Consider the following 18,517-nt stretch of genomic DNA (forward strand, 5'->3'; position numbering starts at 1 on the left):
CAGCTGACTCCCTGCTGCTTACTGGAAGGGAGAAGGTCAGCATGGGGGCAAATGCCCCGGTGGAAACACTAAATTAGCTCTCACAGCGCTTTTGCACCGCACTGACTTCTCTACTGCCTTGCCTCTCCCCCTTTCCTCCCGATAAGCAGTAGTGACTCAGCTGTTGGGAGATCAGGTGAGCATTGCTGTCCACTGATGGGAGTTCCTCTGGCTATTGAGTGGTAGCCGGGGCCTTGTAAGTACGTGCAGTTGCTGGGCAAAGAAGGGGGGAAAATAAATGTGTGTTTGCATGTGTATGTCTGTGTGTGAATGTTGGATTTGTTTTCATTGTAAAATGCACATGCACAGCAAGTTGTGGCAATAGATTATGGGCCCCATCTGCCTAAAAGGTGTTATGTACTGAAGTTCTCACCCTGGGCCAGCAGGGGGATACTGTAGATAGTTATGCAAATGAAGGATCGAAAGTGACGTTCAGTGATTGGATAGTTTTAGAAAGTTGCTACAGTAACGTGGTACTGGAGCTCTATATAAGCAGGCTGACTGAGCCCTTCAGCTCAGCTCTGTGCTGGCCTCTGAATAAACAAGAGCTGTTTGAAGAATCGCTGCGTCGTCTGATATGTTCACCCACAACTTAACAAAAGGCACCCAGATAATCCTATCAGCGGCCCATAGCTCAGAGTAAGGCCTTTCAGCAAGAGGCAGAGTTTGTTTTCGCCCCTGCAAAATTCAGCCAAAATTTGTGCCAGTGCATATAAATCAGCATATGCATGTTTTATGCAGATTTGTTGTACCCGTGTCTTTGTAATGCCCCTGAACAGCTTCATTTTCTTTGAGGGATAGAAAGTTCTCTCTTTCTTTACAGCAGGTATAATTTTGTAAACCTCTATCACACCCTTTGCCCCGACTTAGGCTGGAATCCTATACCTGTTTACTTGGGAATAATTTCCACAGGACTCAAATAGAATCGACTTCTGAGTAGATGTGCATAGGATTCCATTGCTTGTCCTCTTTTTTCTTTTCTTTTATCTTAGGAGCCACCCAAAAGCCTGTTTGTTTTATCACTCATTTGTTTATACAAATTATATACAGCTTAATTTAAAAAAGAAATCTGTAAGTGATTCTCATGCGCCAGACCATGGATCATTTTAATTTCCCTTGTCCTGCTTAGACCTGCATTCATCACAACACACATACCCTACAAGAAAAAAAAAAGCAAACTTCTAAACTGGAACATATTCAGCAATCTTGCACAGGTTGCAAACCCTTGAACGCTCCTAAACCCCCTTGTCAAAGGCACAGTCAGGGGGAATAAAATGATTTATTGGCCCACCATTTCATCACATATTTGTAGGTGCAAAAGAGGGGATTGGAAATTGCATTAGGGATTCCAAGAGAATGTGGAGAGTTATTCCCAATTTTATTAATGCAAAACCCTGAAATGTGGTGTTGTTGCTTCTGCCTGTAGCATTAACACACACACACACACACACACACACACACACACACACACACACACACACACAAACACTTTTCTGCAACACCTCTGGTGTTTTCCCTTCTCTGCACTCCCAACAAACTGCTCTGGGCTTGTCTGAGCGATACTAAGGAACGGGGCAACTGAATCTGGTTGCTATCATGTCATTATTTTCGCAGTTCAATGGGATCCTCTGGAGGTGGTTCTGGACATAGGGCAGGGATAGAGCGTCTGCGTTGCATGTAAGCGGTCCCAGATTCAATAATAATAATAATAATTTATTTATACCCCGCCCATCTGGCTGAGTTTCCCCAGCCACCCTTGGCGGCTTCCAATCGAGTGTTAAAAACAGTACAGCATTAAATATTACAAACTTCCCTAAACAGGGCTGCCTTCAGATGTCTTTTAAAGATAAGATAGCTGCTTATTTCCTTCACATCTGAAGGGAGGGCGTTCCACAGGGCGGGCGCCACTACCGAGAAGGCCCTCTGGCATTTCACTGGCATTTCCAGGTACGACTGGGTGAGAGCCCCATCTGACATCCTGGACAGACACTGTAAGCGCTGCAATGAATCAGAAGATGGACTCTCCTTCATTGGAGGTTTCCAACCAGAGGTTGGAAGGCCATCTGCCAGTAATAATAATAATAATAATTTATTATTTGTACCCCGCCCATCTGGCTGGGTTTCCCCAGCCACTCTGGGCGGCTTCCAACAAAGATGAAAGATACACTAAAATGTCACATATTAAAAACTTCCCTGAACAGGGCTGCCTTCAGATGTCTTCTGAATGTCAGGTAGATGTTTATCGCTTTGACATCTGATGGAAGGGCGTTCCACAGGGCGAGTGCCACTACCGAGAAGGCCCTCTGCCTGGTTCCCTGTAACTTGGCCTCTCGCAGTGAGGGAACCGCCAGAAGGCCCTCGGAGCTGGACCTCAGTGTCCGGGCAGAACGATGGGGGAGGAGACGCTCCTTCAGATATACTGGACCGAGGCCGTTTAGGGCTTTAAAGGTCAGCACCAACACTCTGAATTGTGCTTGGAAACGTACTGGGAGCCAACGTAGGTCTTTCAAGACCGGTGTTATATGGTCTCGGCGGCCGCTCCCAGTCACCAGTCTAGCTGCCGCATTCTGGATTAGTTGTAGTTTCCGGGTCACCTTCAAAGGTAGCCCCACGTAGAGCGCATTGCAGTAGTCCAAGCAGGAGACTTTAGGGATTCTTTAGCAAAGGGGTTGTCCTTAGTTGACCCCTGGAGGTTCCTTCCTGCTCTGTGACTGTGGTTGGTCTTTATATGAAATCCCTGCTTCCCTTGCACTGGTGGTGACCTGCCTGCTCTTCTCCCTTGCAGATATTTTGCCTTCAGCACCCCCTCTCAATGGACTCCTGCAACCACACGTTTCCTTGGAGAGCTCAGAGGAAGCTGAGCAGAAGCCTCCCGGATCGCAGCTCCTTCCTGCGTGGGAGTGGAGCACAGATTGGGTGGATGAGGTGGAAGCCAAGTATCCGCAGAAGGCTGAGAACTGGAACGCCATCCCGGAGCTGGGAAGGGGAAAGGCAATGGCAGTAGCAGCGCCGGGAGAAACCCAGCCACTCACTTCTGCCTTGCAGGGGATAAAGGGCAAGTGTTTTTTGTCTTTTATTTATTTATTTGGGAAAGTAGCCTTGGAGGCTGCAATCTGAAACAGAAGAGCAAATGAGAGTAGAGACAAACTCTTCCCCTTCCTTCTCTCTTTTTAAAATATACATTTTTATTGAATTTTTAACCTATCAGTTCCAAGAGTCATACAACATAACTTCTCATCTTACACAATGTTTTTAGACTTCCGTCAACAGCTCTGATGATTTTCCGTTCTTTATGACTTATTCTGCATTTCTTAATTTCTATATTACATTTTGTTGTTGTTTAGTCGTTTAGTCGTGTCCGACTCTTTGTGACCCCATGGACCAGAGCACGCCAGGCACTTCTGTCTTCCACTGCCTCCCGCAGTTTGGTCAGGCTCATGTTTGTGGCTTCAAGAACACTGTCCAACCATCTTGTCCTCTGTCGTCCCCTTCTCCTTGTGCCCTAGTTCTCTTCATAGTCTTTCTTGCAATATTTCAAATAATCCACCTTACAAAACTTCTTGCAGTCCTACTAGCGTAATCTGTTCATCACAATTACTTTTCAAACAGTTCATATATTTATTCCAGTCTTCTAAGAATCTCTGATCCCGCAGGTTTCGAATCCTTCCTGTTAATTTATCTAATTCTGCATAGTCCATCAACTTCATCCTCCATTCTTCTTTCGTCGGTAGTTCTTCTTGCTTCCATTCTTGCTGCTGTCATTGCATATAAAAACAACTTACAATCATGTCTATTAATATCATCTCCTACAATGCCAAGTAAAAATGCCTCTGGTTTCTTAATAAATGTATATTTCAACATCTTTTTCATCTCATTATATATCATTCCCCAGAAGTTTTTCCACTTTTTTACATTCCCACCACATATGATAAAAAGTGTTTTTTGTCATGTTCTTAATACCTGCATGTGGAGCAGATGTGGGATCCAGGGGCAAAAGAGGACCGGGCTCTCTGCACCTTTAATAATAATAATAATAATAATAATAAATTTTATTTATATCCCGCCCTCCCCAGCCGAAGCCGGGCTCAGGGCGGCTAACAACACTAAAACAGTACAACATTATAAATACATTCTAAAAATTAATTAAAATACAAATTGATGGCAACCATAGACTAAAGCTTTGTAGAGATTGCCAAAGGAGGGAGTCAGGCTGCGCCCTGACCAAAGGCCTGGTGGAACAGCTCTGTCTTACAGGCCCTGCGAAAAGATGTCAAGTCCTGCAGGGCCCTTGTCTCTTGCGACAGGGCATTCCACCAGGTTGGAGCCGCAGTCGAAAAAGCTCTGGCTCTAGTTGAGGCCAGCCTAACCTCTCTGTGGCCTGGGACCTTCAAGATGTTTTTATTTGAAGACCGTAAGTTCCTCTGTGGGGCATACCAGGAGAGGCGGTCCCGTAGGTACGAGGGTCCTAGGCCGTATAGGGCTTTAAAGGTTAAAACCAGCACCTTAAACCTGATCCTGTACTCCACCGGGAGCCAGTGCAGCTGGTATAGCACCGGATGAATGTGATCTCGCAGCGAAGACCCCGTAAGGAGTCTTGCTGCGGCATTCTGCACCCGCTGGAGTTTCTGGGTCAGTCTCAGGGGCAGCCCCACGTAGAGCGAGTTACAATAATCCAGTCCGGAGGTGACCGTCGCGTGGATCACAGTGGCTAGGTCAGGGCGAGAGAGGTAAGGAGCCAACTGCTTAGCTTGGCGGAGATGAAAAAATGCCGCCTTTGTTATAGCTGCAATCTGCGCCTCCATGGAGAGGGAGGTATCGAAGATTACACCCAAACTCTTAACGGACGGTGCTGGCACTAATTGCACCCCCGCAAGAGAAGGGAGTTGCCCCCTCAATCTCATATCGTCCCGTCCCAGCCAGAGGACCTCTGTCTTCGAAGGATTTAACTTCAACCGGCTCCCACGTAACCATCCAGCCACAGCTTCCAAGCATCTGATCAGTGTGTCTGGGGCCGAGTCAGGATGGCCATCCATCAACAGATAGAGTTGGGTGTCATCAGCATACTGATGGCAGCCCAGCCCAAAACTCCGGACAAGCTGGGCAAGGGGGCGCATAAAGATGTTAAAAAGCATCGGGGAGAGAATCGCACCCTGAGGCACTCCACACACCAAGGAGTGGCGGGATGACAATTCCCCCCCAAGCGCCACCCTCTGTCCCCGACCAGAGAGAAACGAGCGCAGCCATTGAAGGGCTGTGCCCTGGATCCCCACGTCGGCAAGGCGGTGGTCCAGGAGTTCGTGATCGACCATGTCGAAGGCTGCTGACAGGTCTAGAAGAATCAGCAGCCCCGACCCGCCTTGATCCAGCTGCCTACGGAGATCATCTGTTAAGGCGACCAGAGCCGTCTCGGTCCCATGACCAGCGCGGAAGCCGGACTGGAATGGATCCAGAGCCGATGTTTCATCCAGAAACCTACCAAGCTGTTCCGCAACCGCTCTCTCAATCACCTTACCCAGGAATGGAAGATTCGAAACCGGGCGGTAATTGGATAGATCTAAGGGATCTAATGATGTTTTCTTTAAAAGCGGGCGCACCACTGCCTCCTTCAGTTCCCCTGGGAATGTCCCGGTGCCAAGGGACAAATTGATGATATCCCCCAGGGGGGCCCGCACCTCGTCTGGACACGCTCTAATCAGCCAGGACGGGCACGGGTCGAGAGGACAAGTGGTGGGCTTTCCAGCTCGGAGGAGTCTGTCCACATCGGCTGGGGATATCCGGTCAAAGTGGTCCAATACTGGACCCGAGGACAGTCGAGGGGCCTCCAGTTCCTTTATTGTATCGAAATTGGCGGGGAGGTCATGGCGGAGCAACAGGACCTTCTCCGCAAAAAAGCTCGCAAATGCCTCACAGCTGTGTGTCCAATTGTTATTTAACAGTTGCATTGAAGAATATATTTCACTAGATGCTGCTTGCATGACAAGCTGCACCTCCCAAGGTGACCCTCTCGTACACAGCCACCAAAGCAGGGGGGGGGGACACCTCTGTCCTCCTGCAAGGGATGTTTTCCAGAACCCATGCTTACCTGCCTTACAGCTGATATCACAAGTGACTACAGGTATGGGGAAGGTAGAAATACAGCTGGATCGAATAAATTGCAGCAACACCTGCAGCCAAGCTGGTGCCCAATGTAATGCTCTGCTTTCCTTTGGACCACATCAGTGAGGCTGAGAGGGAGGTCTCATCATCTGGGCAGGCCAGGACCGCCATACTTTCTGTGCATGCTTGCTTCCCAGGGAGGTCATTTTTTTTTTCTCATTCATTTATTTACGGCTATTAGCCCATAAAATATGTACAAACATAAAAAAGCACAAAGGCTTAAAAACCGAAATATCTGACAACAGAAGGTGAACACTGCGATGCAAGGGTGGGTCATTGGGCAGAGCCAAATAACAGGATGGGGCCCGGAGAGCTCCAAGGGACGGTTCACAGAAAAAGGAAAACTGAAGACGAGATCCGACATGCAACCCCAGGGAGGTCACTTTGGTGTTGCTAATGCAGCGGTTTGGCTTCATCCCCTCCATTGTCTCTTGAGACAGACAGGTGCCAACAACAACAATGAATTGGGGGGTGATCCCTGCACTGTGGTTGAAACCATTGAGCCTCTTGGGTTTGCTAATCAGAAGGTCAGCGGTTTGAATCCCCACGACGGGGTGAGCTCCCATTGCTCAGTCCCAGCTCCTGCCAACCTAGCAGTTCGAAAGCACACCAGTGCAAGTAGATAAATAGGTACCACTCTGGCGGGAAGGTAAACGGTCTTTCCATGCACTGCTCTGGCTTCGCCAGAAGCGGCTTAGTCATGCTGGCCACATGACCCGGAAAAACTGTCTGCGGAAGCAGACAAACGCCAGCTCCCTTGGCCTGTAAAGCGAGATGAGCACTGCAACCCCAGTGCCGTCTGTGACTGGACTTAACTGTCAGGGGTCCTTTACCTTTACCCTGCAAAAAGCCAGCTTGAAATCCCTATGCACCAGCTGATGCGCAGGGAGATTAATCCTCCTGGGTCACTATCTTCCCCCCACCCACACAGGCCAATTTTAACAGGTGGGTGGATCAACCCACCTGTCAATCACCTGACATCATTATGACATCAGATGAGTGACAGGTGGGTTGTCCCCCACACCTGTCGACATTGGCCTTTGGGATGGCAGGAGATAAAGATCTGGCCAACTGGGCCAAAATTGCTCCCCACCGCTGTACCAAAGCTACAGATGTCCTTTCCCCTTTTGCATCTGGCTAGCCTGGGAGCAGGCCCAGCATCCAGATGTGGCATTGTTGGACAGCTGCAGGGTCCCGGTAACCTACTCCCATCATCCCTGACCACTGGCTGTGGTGCTTGGAGCTGATGGGATTTGGAGGCTGACAACATCTGGAGGGCAAAACCTGGAGGCCCCCCACCCATGTCTCCAACCCTATCCTAGAGCAATCTTACATTGAGAGGATGGTGGGAAATGTAAATGGTGGCTCCCCCCCCCCCCAGCACTCATTCAGAGCACTGCTGCTGGCACAGTTCATAAATTTTCTGTGTTCTGCTTGGTTGTGCCAGAGGCTTGACTTCCGACTGGGAATTGTTCATCTAAGGCGATCCCAATCCGTCAAGTCAAGTTGACAGAGTGGGGAGGTGGACTTTGCCCTCTGGACCCTCAATAATGTTGTTTGCACCCTAAAAGTCCTGACCTTCTGGAACTGAGCTGATGGAAGTCAGGCAGCAAGAAATTCAAGCTAAATAGGGAGGGCATTGTCATCTGGTTTGCTGGGGACAATAAACAGCAGGAAAAAGAGAATGGTTCTCCTGATTTGCAGCTGCCTTGTCTGTACATTGCAAACAGGACATACGTAATTCTCTTGCCCAGGGTTGGCCAGCCTTTTGACACAAGAGATTCCTTTGCACTTACGAGTTGGGTAGATTCAACAGCCAGAACAGGAGGGAACTTTTCAACCCCTGGCAGCGCTGTGACTTGGTAAATCGCCACACCTGCCAAAATGCCCTTGGCCTCCTCAGCTACTCAAGATACACAGACTTTGTTAATTGCAAGAGGTCCCCCTGCCTGACCCAGATCTGAGATGCTGCTCTGCTGGCCAACATGAGAGCATCACACATGGTGATTTGGGCCATTGCAACTCCTGTACTTCAGCAAATTTGCAGCTTGTTTTGCAGATTTTGCTGAAAGCCACCTGCTTTCGAAGGAATAGGGTGACACCCCCATCCCATTCAACTGCCTATGTGGTTTCTCTCTTTTTGGGTGGGTGTGTCTTATAAATTGCCGGAGGTGCGGTGAATTGGGGCCAGTGTCTGCAGCCCACGACTGCTCCATGGTGGGGGCAGGGGGGCACAGAGAAGACCTATTGATTTCCAATGCTCTGACTGACTGATGGCCTCCCACACCTTTGCGCCTCAGCAAGCAAGGAAGAGAGATTCAATTAGTGATGGAAGTATCCCGTGCACCTTGCCCCCCCTGCCATATCCACTTTGGATCAGAGCCTCACACGGGAGAAAGCCTCACTCCCCAAGATAGCTCTGAGCGATGCCTCTTGTGGATCACAGCAAGCATCCATCAAAGGTATTCGGGGGTCAGAAGGGAGGTGCAAAAAAGAGCAGGCCAGGGCTGTTCCTGCGTCTTCAAGAGTTGCGTTGTAGAGGGAAGGCGGATGAGGCTCATAGCTCAGTCCTGCAGCACCTGCCTTGCATCCCGAAGGTCCCAAATTCAATCCCTGGCACCTCCAGGTAGGGCTGGTAGAGAGATCTGCCTGAAACCAGCCAGGATAGACAACATTGAGCAAGAGAGGCCAATTGGTCTGCCTCAGTCTATTTTTATATATATATATATATATATAATATTTATTCAAAGTTTAAAGTTATAACAAAAAAGCAATAAAAATACAAAGAAAAAGAATACAACAATAACAGAAAATATATATAAAAAGGTATAAAAATACATTCACTTAAAATAGAAAAAGAACAGATTAAACCTTTACAAACTTTCTTCCTTTACTTGTTTCCTTGACCTCCTCATACCTCCCAATTTTGTATTCTAATTCCAATCGTTTTTTCAGCAAATCCTTCCAACCTTATTTTCATTTAAATAATTTAATAATATATTATAGTTTAACGTCCTCTCTTTCGTCAATTTCATCAACTCATTTTTACTTAATCCTTTTATATCATATCTACCAAAACTACCTAATTTTCTTTTTCCAACATCTTTCTAACAGTCCTTAATTTTGCAATGTTTTTGAAGATATACTTTAAATTTTTTCCAATCTTCTTCCACCGACTCTTCCCCTTGGTCCCAGATTCTGCCAGTCATCTCAGCCAATTCCATATAGTCCGTCACTTTCGTCTGCCGGTCTGCCTCAGTCTAAGGCAGCTTCCTGTATCCCTATGAAAGGAATCTGCTGTACCTTTAATTAGCATGGTCTGTTGGAAACTCCTCCTGCACCTTTAATCATTGAGCCAAGTAGGGGAGTTGAGCAGGTGACAAGCTACATCTGCAGAAACTCCCTCTTTTGCATAACTGGCAGGAGTCCTGTCCTCGTTTTTGTTTGTTTGTTTCCAGCAGGCCATTGTATTCAGAGTTCACTGAGCCTCTCTGGCGTCCTTGAAGGAGAATAGTTGGATCATCAATAGAGAGCACTTGTCATATTACAAACTAAGTCACAGACCGTGATCTATGTACTCTGGCAAGAAGGCCGAGACCTGCAGTGATACGTACTTATGACAGTGTGGGTGCTATATTGCTCTGCCTTTGTTCTTGGCAGTCTATACCACCGCAGGAGATCAGCCACTCATCAGAGGCAGCCGCCAATTAAGGCCAGGTTGGACAGCCTCTGACTCTCCAGCAACATCTGGAGGGACAATGCCAGTGGCTTTCAACTAGTGTGCTGTGGCACCCTGGGGTGCCTTGAATGATGGACAGGGGTGCCATGGGCAACACTGGCCTCTGTCCCTCTTTCCTTCCCTCTGATGCCCTCTTGTGTCTCTGCCTTCCAAAGGCTTGCACAGTGATAAGCTCTCCCGGAGAATGGTGCTTCTGGGGCTGGCCAGGGGGTGCTGGTTGACATGAGCTGAGGCAAGTGGGTGAGGGAGTCAAGCCAGCCAGTCCACCAGCCCTTGCTGTTTGGAATGGAAAGACTAGTGGGAGGTTGGGCAGGCAGGCAGGCAGGCAGGCTCTATGCTGGCCTTTCTTGTGCTTGCTGTGTGCAAGGCCTGCCTGGGAGCTGAGTCCCCGGTGCTGAAGGGGAGCCTTTCCAACATGCAGGCCCGGCAGTGCCTGCTGCTGCTACTCCTGTCTCCCAAGGTAAGGTGCTGGCCTCACGTTCACCTAGGGCCATTCTCCGTTGGGCCACTAAGGCTGGGGGCATCCTCTTTCCAGGCCCCTGTGGGGCAGCGTGAGGAGGCAGCTCTCCTTGGGGCAGAGGGGACAGCTCAGAGACTGGGAGCAGCAGCAGCTGCTGCCCAGAGGACTCCCAAGGAGAGGGAGAGGAGATGAGGCTGAGGGAACACTCCACAAGGGAGGGTGTCCAAAAAGGGGTGAGAGGCCGCCAGCTCTGCAGGAAAGGGGTGACATAACTGGGCTCCTGAGCCCCACAGGGGTGCCGCAGAAAGAATGTAGTTGGTCATGGGAGCTGTGGGCTCAAAAAAGTTGAAAACCTCTGGACAATGCAGTATTAGCACCCATGGGCCCTGGCATGCACATGCTTAAACAGATGCTGACACGTTAGTAGCTGCCCTCATTAACTGCCACTCTCTGGGCTGTCCTTAGCCCACTCCCTGCAAGCCTTCAGGCCCCACACTCACTGCCAAGAGGACCGGTTGAAATAGTGTCCCCTTAGGTGCAGAAGCAGACGTTTTGCATGGGGCAAGGAGTTCTGTTGAGGGACCATAGCTTGGTTGAAGAGCATTTGCTCTTCATGTAGATGGTCCCAGTTCAAGCTCTGGCATCTCCAGTTAGGACTGGGACAGATCCCTCTATGGAGTGCCCTGCCAGTCAGTGTAGACAATATGGTGCTAGGTGAAACAATTCTGCCTAAGTCAGTTTCCTAAACTAATAGCTCTCTTACTGAGATTCTTCAGAAATTTGTTGGGGTTCACAGAAGGCAGAGGAGGAATGAAACAGAGACTTCTCAGTAGAAGTTGTTTGAATAAAGAGCTGTTTCCGTGGAGTTAGCCCTTGAGTTGTCAACTTTTTCTGTTTTGCTGCTCCTGCTCCTATGCTTTTAACAACTCACAAGCCATACTGCACTTTAGATTTTTTTTTATCTGACATGGAGAAAAAAACTTCATAAGTTGTTAAAGGCAGAGGTGCAAGGCCCATAAAAATGGGCAGTTCTAACCTTGCTTATACCAAAAGGCAGCAAGCTCTTTATTTGGACAACGTCTGCTCGTTGCACTGTTTGGATATTATTATTATTTTGCTTCTTTTCAGGGATGTGGGGGGAAAGAGATGATTCTTCTAGGATATGCTGAGCAAAAGCCCTGCTATAGGAAAAGTGCCTTTGTTTGCACCAGAGGGAGGCCTGCCGGGCACACGCTTTTGACCGGCTCCAGTATGTGCACACAGGATTTTTCCCTTGGTTGTCAAAGCAACGGCTTCTGGCTTTGCCCAAATCTTCTGTGCCCCTGCCCTGGTGCGTCAGTATTGCCTGGAACAATATCCTTTTTTGTGCTTGAGCTACAGCCCCTCCCTGCCCCTTCCCCAAAGGACAGTAATAGCAACAGACTGTTTCTTTTCAGGTGCCTGCATGTCTGACTCAAGCAGCTATCCAGACAGAGAAGCTGGGGCCATCAAGGCTCCTCTGACAGCTACCCAGGACTGTGGGTCAGGATCCTTTGCCATTCCCAAGAGAGGAGAGGAACCGGTTGTGGAGAAGCTCGCCACGCCAAACAAAGGGGGTCGCTGAGAAGGCCGGAGAGCACATCTGAGTGTGGGGACAAAGGTGCATGAAACAGATCAAGGCAGGCCCCTCCTGCACTTCCTTGGAAAGGGGTCTGTCAGGATCAGAGAGGGATGGGGGAGACGTTCAATTCAGTTTGCATTGATTAATCAAATTCACACTTTTCAAAATAATACACAGACCATAACCCAGACATCCTTTGAAATCCGCCCTTGTCCAGATTTTGCAACGCACTTCTCCAACCAGTGTTTACAAAATATGGCTAGATTATGGGAGAGGGTGCATGAAAAGGAATACATTAGCAAAAATAACATACCCCCAAGAAGAATTATATTAGGTGGAATTGCCTGCAAAAAAAATGTACGTTAGTTAAAACGTGGAGAAATTTGCATGCCGGTGAATTTTCACAAGGAATTGCAAATCGCTGGAGAAATGTGGAGAACAGAATTTAAGACTGGAAAAAATGAGGAACCGAGGGAACCAAAATTGACAGCTACTTCATTCCCTAGCCCTAATCAGCATCTCTTCTTGGCCAGTAGACTTTCACCAATCTTGGCCTTTGTCAACAAACCCAAGCGTATATTTGTAATCCCTTCTGGGAAGGAGAATTTCCATGGAAGTTCCTTGGGAGTCCTTGAGCCAGTTCTGCCTGCATGACGTGGACCTTTGCAAAATTTCAGAAAGTCTCTTCTCGTTCCAGCATCTCTCAGGGGGAGAAAAACCCCTGTCTGAAACCCTGGACTGACAACAGCACTGAGTTCAAGGGATCAGTGGCCTGATTCTGTGTAACCTCCTCTTCCCACCTCAACCATAGCATTGTTCGTAATATATGTGGAAGAAGGAACCTGCCCGTATTCTGTTCACAATTTTTTAGCTTTGAGACTAGTTTGGACTATTGAGCATCATGCAGCCCTGTGCAAACTTAAGTGGGAGTAAGCCTCATGGAACACAGCGAGACTTCCTTCTGAGTAAAAATGCACAGGATTCTGATGTCAGTGAGTCAAGCCTGGGATTCACCTTCTCTCATTTTATCCTTGGTGTTCTAGTGTATGTTTTTGGGGGGGGGATAGGGAAAAAGATATCAGTTTACACTTTTTGAACTGGTCCTTCTATAGCCTGCCATGATGATCTGCAGTCCTGAGCAGATGATCTAGTGGGGCAATTGCATAATTTTAGACTGTGTTCTTAACACCCCTCCCCTCTTTAGACAGCAATATATATTACTTGACTTCAAAATGTGGTAAGCCAGCATTTAGGATTGATGCATTTAGGAGCCTTCCCGCTCCTGCAGCTGAATGGATCCCTGGACATCTGCCCCAAAGTCCTACCCGGATGGCACCACTGAGCTGAATGTATTTAGCTTTGCAACAGGAAAACATTCACCTGCTGATTCTTGCATATTAAATGGACTATAAAGGGAGAGGAGCAAAGCCAGACCAGTGTTTTCTTCTCCTCCTCCTTCTCCTGGCCATATTGGCAACTCTTCAGAAGTCTGATCATCGCAGGAGCCTCTGAGGTGGAGATCAGTGTCAGGATAATGAAGAAAAACCCTCTGGGCCTTTTCTTCATTGGCTTCTCTCCCAGGATCCATCAGCCTCTGCCACCATCTGGGTTGCTGACTTGCAAGGACATTTCTACTGGGCAGGGGGGCACTTCTTCTAATCTCCTACTTAACTTTTGATTGCCAACGCTGTGGATTTTTAAAGTTTGGACTGAGGTCCCCACCACCATCATTCCCATGCAGCCTGCAGTGGTTTCTTAGAGAAAGAAAGAAAGAAAGAAAGAAAGAAAGAAAGAAAGAAAGAAAGAAAGAAAGAATCTTCAAAGTGGAGAAAATAGCAACTTGGTAATCATTTTCAACTTGGGCAGCCCTTTGTTGCTTTCTCTGATTTTACCTTCTTGCACGAGAACTGTTTACGTCGCTGTAAACATTTTCTTCCTTTTGAATGTCTACTAATTGTGCCTGATGTGGCGCAGCTACTAACTTTTTCATGTGTGTGTGTGTGGGGCCTTACTGTGTAAATAAATTGAAACATTTCCAAAAGGTGCAATCCATTTCATAGCATCACAATGTTTCAAAGAGGCCATAGGTATGTGCCAGTTGTTTCCTTCTGTACATCCTTTACCTAAGAGGTATTTACAACTGACCAGGTTGGGGGTGAGGGAAAGCTGGGGAGAAGCCCGTTCAGGGCAAGTCATCCCCAGAGGATGTGGGTGTCCATTTCCCAGACCATCCAACTGATAGAATTCGGCAAGGAGTGTACCTTAAGACATAGTAGCTGCTCAAAGAGACCAAAAAGCTACATACAGGTGCTGGAAACCTCAGGTACAGAGGTCAAATGCAGCTCTCTGTCTGGTCCTTAGACTTCACCCCAGGCCACACCTCTCCCCAGTCCTACTGCCAGACTATAAAGTGTCCTTCAACTCTGCCTCTTGCATGTGTGTGTGTGTGTGGACATACAGAAAGAGAGAGACCAAATATGTCACCTAGTATGTCACTAAATGGATATGCACTATTTTATTTTATTTTATTTATTTACCGCCCTTCATCATAAGATCTCAGGGTGCTTCACAGAATAAAATACAGGATAAAAAGATGAAAATAAATAAAACAAATCAGCAAAACAATAAACCTCGCTTCCCACATTTAACACATTTAAAAGGCTGTATAATATTAGCCAGTCAAAGGCCTGGTGGAAGAGGAACATTCAACACCTGAAGATGATTCGGAAACTTCGGCTAGTGCAGAATTCAGCAGCCAGGTTGCTCACTAGGGTAGGACTGTTTGAGCATATTAAAATGATCCTGCTCCTACTGCACTGGCTACCAATTAGATTCCAGGCCCAATTGAAGGTGCTGGTTTTGACCTATAAAGCCTTCATTGGCTCAGGTCCGCAATACCTCAAGGACCGCCTCTTTCCATATAAAGAGGACCCTGAGATCACCTTCTGAGGCCCTTCTTCATGTGCCTCCTCCTTGAGATCTCCGGAGGGTGGCAACACTAGAACGGGCCTTCTCTGCAATGGCTCCCCATCTGTGGAATGCTCTCCCCAGGGAAGTTCGCCTGGTGCCTTCATTATACACCTTTAGGCACCAGGCAAAAATGTTCCTTTTGGTGCTTCTGCATATGTCCAAAGTGCTATTTAGCGCTTCTGCGCATGCGTGAGCGACGGAACCCGGAAGTAACCCGTTCCGGTACTTCCAGGTTTCCTGCAGTCCGCAACCCGAAAACATGTAACCTGAAGCATCCATAACATGAGGTATGACTGTAACAACAACAACAACCAGCACTTTGAATTGGGCCCGGAAACTAATTGGCAGTCAGCGCAGCCGGGCCAGAATTGGTGCAATACGTTCAAACAGGATTGGTGTAATATATGTCATACAGATATGTTTCTGCATATCAGTAAAGATTCTAAACTGTTGGGAGGAACCCTCCTTTTGTATTAAGCAGCATTAATAAAACCTCTCCAAATATAACTTGCTGGGGATCAGAATGGGGCTATTGCACTCAGGTCCTCTGGCTGGCTGTGGTGGGAGCACAGGAAGTCAGCCTAGAGAGGCCCAGCAGAGCACTTAGGTTCTTACATGTCATCATTTGGAAATACGAACCAGGTGGGTTCATAGGTTCGACCCATACAGTTGCCCCGACACCTCACTACAAGTCTTGGCGCTCACCGAGCTCAACGCAGAAACCAAGAGGCGGTTGGGCTTTCAGTATTTTTGTATTCCGGTCAGACCCACAGCCTTCAGTGAGCCAAGAAAGGGTCAGGGAGTTAAGTGCTTGTGCTCAGTTTGAGAAGAGGGATGGATAATTTTATGGCCGCAATGATAATTTTATGAGCCGAGCTTTTGCTTCTTAAGACAAGCTAATTGGATTTGGTGTTTTCGGGACATTGGCTGAGCGGCGGGAGAGCTGGGCATGAAGTTCTGCCTCTGTGAGCAGCCTGGCCTAATTACTCAACTGCATCAATTACCATTAGGGCACCATTTGCTTGGCCCATCACTGGTCCCCTTCTGCAGCATCTTCTTGGCTTATTGATGGCTGAGGGTTTCTCCTGCTTGCTTCTCTTGCAGAAAATGATATTGCTAAACCCTGAGCTGCCCACGTTGAGCCTGGATCTTGGAGAGCGTTGAGGCAAAGCGACTGAGCAGGAAACGAGAATGTCCCTGGAGCAATTCTTACCTCTGCCACAGACTCAGAAGGGGGCCTCTAGCAAATATGGTTTTGCTCAGCCTCAGCCTCCTCACCTGTCATACTGGGATAACAGTACTGGCCTGCATTACAGGGTTGTTGCAATGATGACTGAGATCAAGGATGTCGAAAGTGGCACAAGTGCATACTCTCCAACATTTTATTGATGTAAATTGGGATGCCCTATTCAACAACAACAACAACAACAACGGCTTTATTGTTGCTCCAGCCACTCTGGGCAGTTTCCAACATATATAAAAACATAATAAAACATTAAACATTAAAACATGTCCCTATACAGGGCTGAATTCATATGTCTTCTAAAGGTTGTATCTCCTTATCTCCTTGGCTTGGGGGTCCCATAACTCCATACCCTCCATAAGTTCTCTGATGAAAATAGGGATGTCCTAAGGATAAGTGGGGTCAAAACAGAAATTGGGATGGCTTCTGTAAATATGGGACTGTCCCTGGAGAATAGGTCTATAAATGCCAAGTATTAAATGGTGCATAGAGCCTAGTTAAGGCCGCCATTGCCAGAAGTTATTCCAGGTACGATGGAACTTCAGTGAGCTTCCTCCTGCCTGCCTGTCCCCTCCCCCCCCAAGGTTTGCTGGGGAACAAGCTTCCAGTGGAGTGAGCAGCAGCCTCCTGTTCCCTCACAATGTTCTGTAGCATGGGCAAGGTCACTGTCAGGGTTAGGCATGGCTGGACACTTGCTAAGGCCCACCCCTTTGCAGACTGTAGACCAACGGATTAGCATACCCACATTTTATGCAAATCTGTGTGCTCTTTGCTTGCTCTGTGCCTACATGCATTTACTGACAAGGGCAGTGGAGACAAGATGTAGAATCCTCCTCTTGAGATTTACTGTATTTTTCGCTCCATAAGACACACTTTCCCCCCTCCTAAAAAGTAAGGGGAAATGTCTGTGTGTCTTATGGAGTGAATGCCTATGGACGGTGGCGGGATCCTGCTGCAGTCACGAGCAGAGGATCCATGGCTCCACTTCCTTCCCTCCTCCGTGGCTCGCTTTGAAGCAGCAAAGCGGGAAAGGAGCCGCTTACACAGGTGTAAGTGGCTCCTGTCCAGCTTTGCTGCTTTAAAGAGAGCCACGGAGGACGGAGGGATGGACAGGCTCTCCTTCCATCCTTCTCCCTAGCTCAGCTCCCTTTAAAGCAGCAAAGTGGGAGAGGAGCCGCTTACACGAGAGGAGGCTGCTGGGGTTCCTGTGTCGGGTCCGCCCAGGGGCGTGCTGCCTCCCCGCTCATCGCTCCTTGAGCGCGCACGCTAAAGAAACATACAGCTCCTGTCCCTTTCCCTCTCCCTCCGATATACCGGTAGTTTATTAAATAGTTTAGTACAACATTTGATTCAGAATATTCCCCCCCGCCCCCCGTTTTCCTCCTCTAAAAACTAGGTGCGTCTTATGGTCAGATGCGTCTTATGGAGCAAAAAATACGGTAATTTCCAGAGACCCTGAAGAGGCATCTGAATCCATACTTGTGACAAAGGCACTCAAGAGGCGATTCAGTGGCACAAACTTTAGGAAGGCGTTGCCAGAACCAGGACCGGTGCAAGGGATACAGTGCAATGGCCATAGCTCAGCCACAGCGCAACCATTCTGCATGCAGAAGGTCCCAGATGCATTCCCCAGCATCTCCATGCAAGGCTGGGGGAGACTCCCTGTCTGAAGGAGGAGAAGGAACGTGGGGCAGGAGGAGAAGTCCCATTGCGCAGCTGGAAGTCCTTCTGTTGGCAGAGCACGCTAGGTGAATCTTGCCCATGACTCCTTCCCCAAGAATCCTGGGAACTGGAGTTTACCCCTCACAATTTCCAGCTCTCTTAACAAGCTACAGTTCCCTGGATTCTTGGAGGGGAAGCCATGGGTGGATGTCTGTGCCCCACATTTCCAGAGACCTCTGGCATAAGAGGAAGCGACACTCTACTGATGCAAGAGGGAGAAGGGCTATTAGCAGCCACTGACTTCCTGGTACCATTGCGACATGGAGTCGCACAAGGCGAAACTCTCAGCGGCCTCTTGCCTTCCTTTTGCCAGGCATCCAGAGGATCTTGGCAGCGTTCGGGGGGCCCATCTGGTTTAATCAGGGAACTCCAGAGGGGTTTCCTGTTGGAGAGGGGTTAAATAAACACAGGCAGCTGCTTAGCAGAGAGCTTGGAAACCCAAACCTTTTGTGTTCATTAAGTGTGGCCAAGCCAACCGCCCCCCCCCCGGCCTCCCCAGTTTCCTTCTTCTATGTATTACGTAAACATCCCTTCCATCCCAGAACAGAAGCTTAATGCAATCGCCGATGATGAGTTTAGCATCTGCAG

At 48.2% G+C, this 18,517-nt stretch overlaps 1 protein-coding gene across 7 annotated transcripts in view; it reads left to right on the forward strand.

Annotated features, from left to right (window-relative positions):
• ROBO4 (roundabout guidance receptor 4) overlaps window positions 1-16,404 on the forward strand; it is a 105,780-nt gene extending 89,376 nt beyond the window's left edge. For 3 of the 7 annotated variants that reach the window (XM_028707704.2, XM_028707702.2, XM_028707705.2), the window contains exons 19-20: window positions 2,825-3,094; window positions 11,831-14,046. In XM_028707704.2, the coding sequence (XP_028563537.2) occupies window positions 2,825-3,094; window positions 11,831-11,997 (437 nt within the window). In that variant the 3' untranslated portion in view covers window positions 11,998-14,046. Of the gene's footprint in view, window positions 1-2,824; window positions 3,095-11,830; window positions 14,047-16,068 lie in introns of those variants that run through there. The other 4 variants (XM_028707703.2, XM_077919926.1, XM_077919927.1 and 1 more) reach the window with 4 other exon arrangements.
• The last annotated feature ends 2,113 nt before the right edge of the window (window positions 16,405-18,517 follow it).

This window comes from Podarcis muralis, chromosome 15 (assembly GCF_964188315.1).
Source record: "Podarcis muralis chromosome 15, rPodMur119.hap1.1, whole genome shotgun sequence".
Taxonomy (NCBI): domain Eukaryota; kingdom Metazoa; phylum Chordata; class Lepidosauria; order Squamata; family Lacertidae; genus Podarcis; species Podarcis muralis.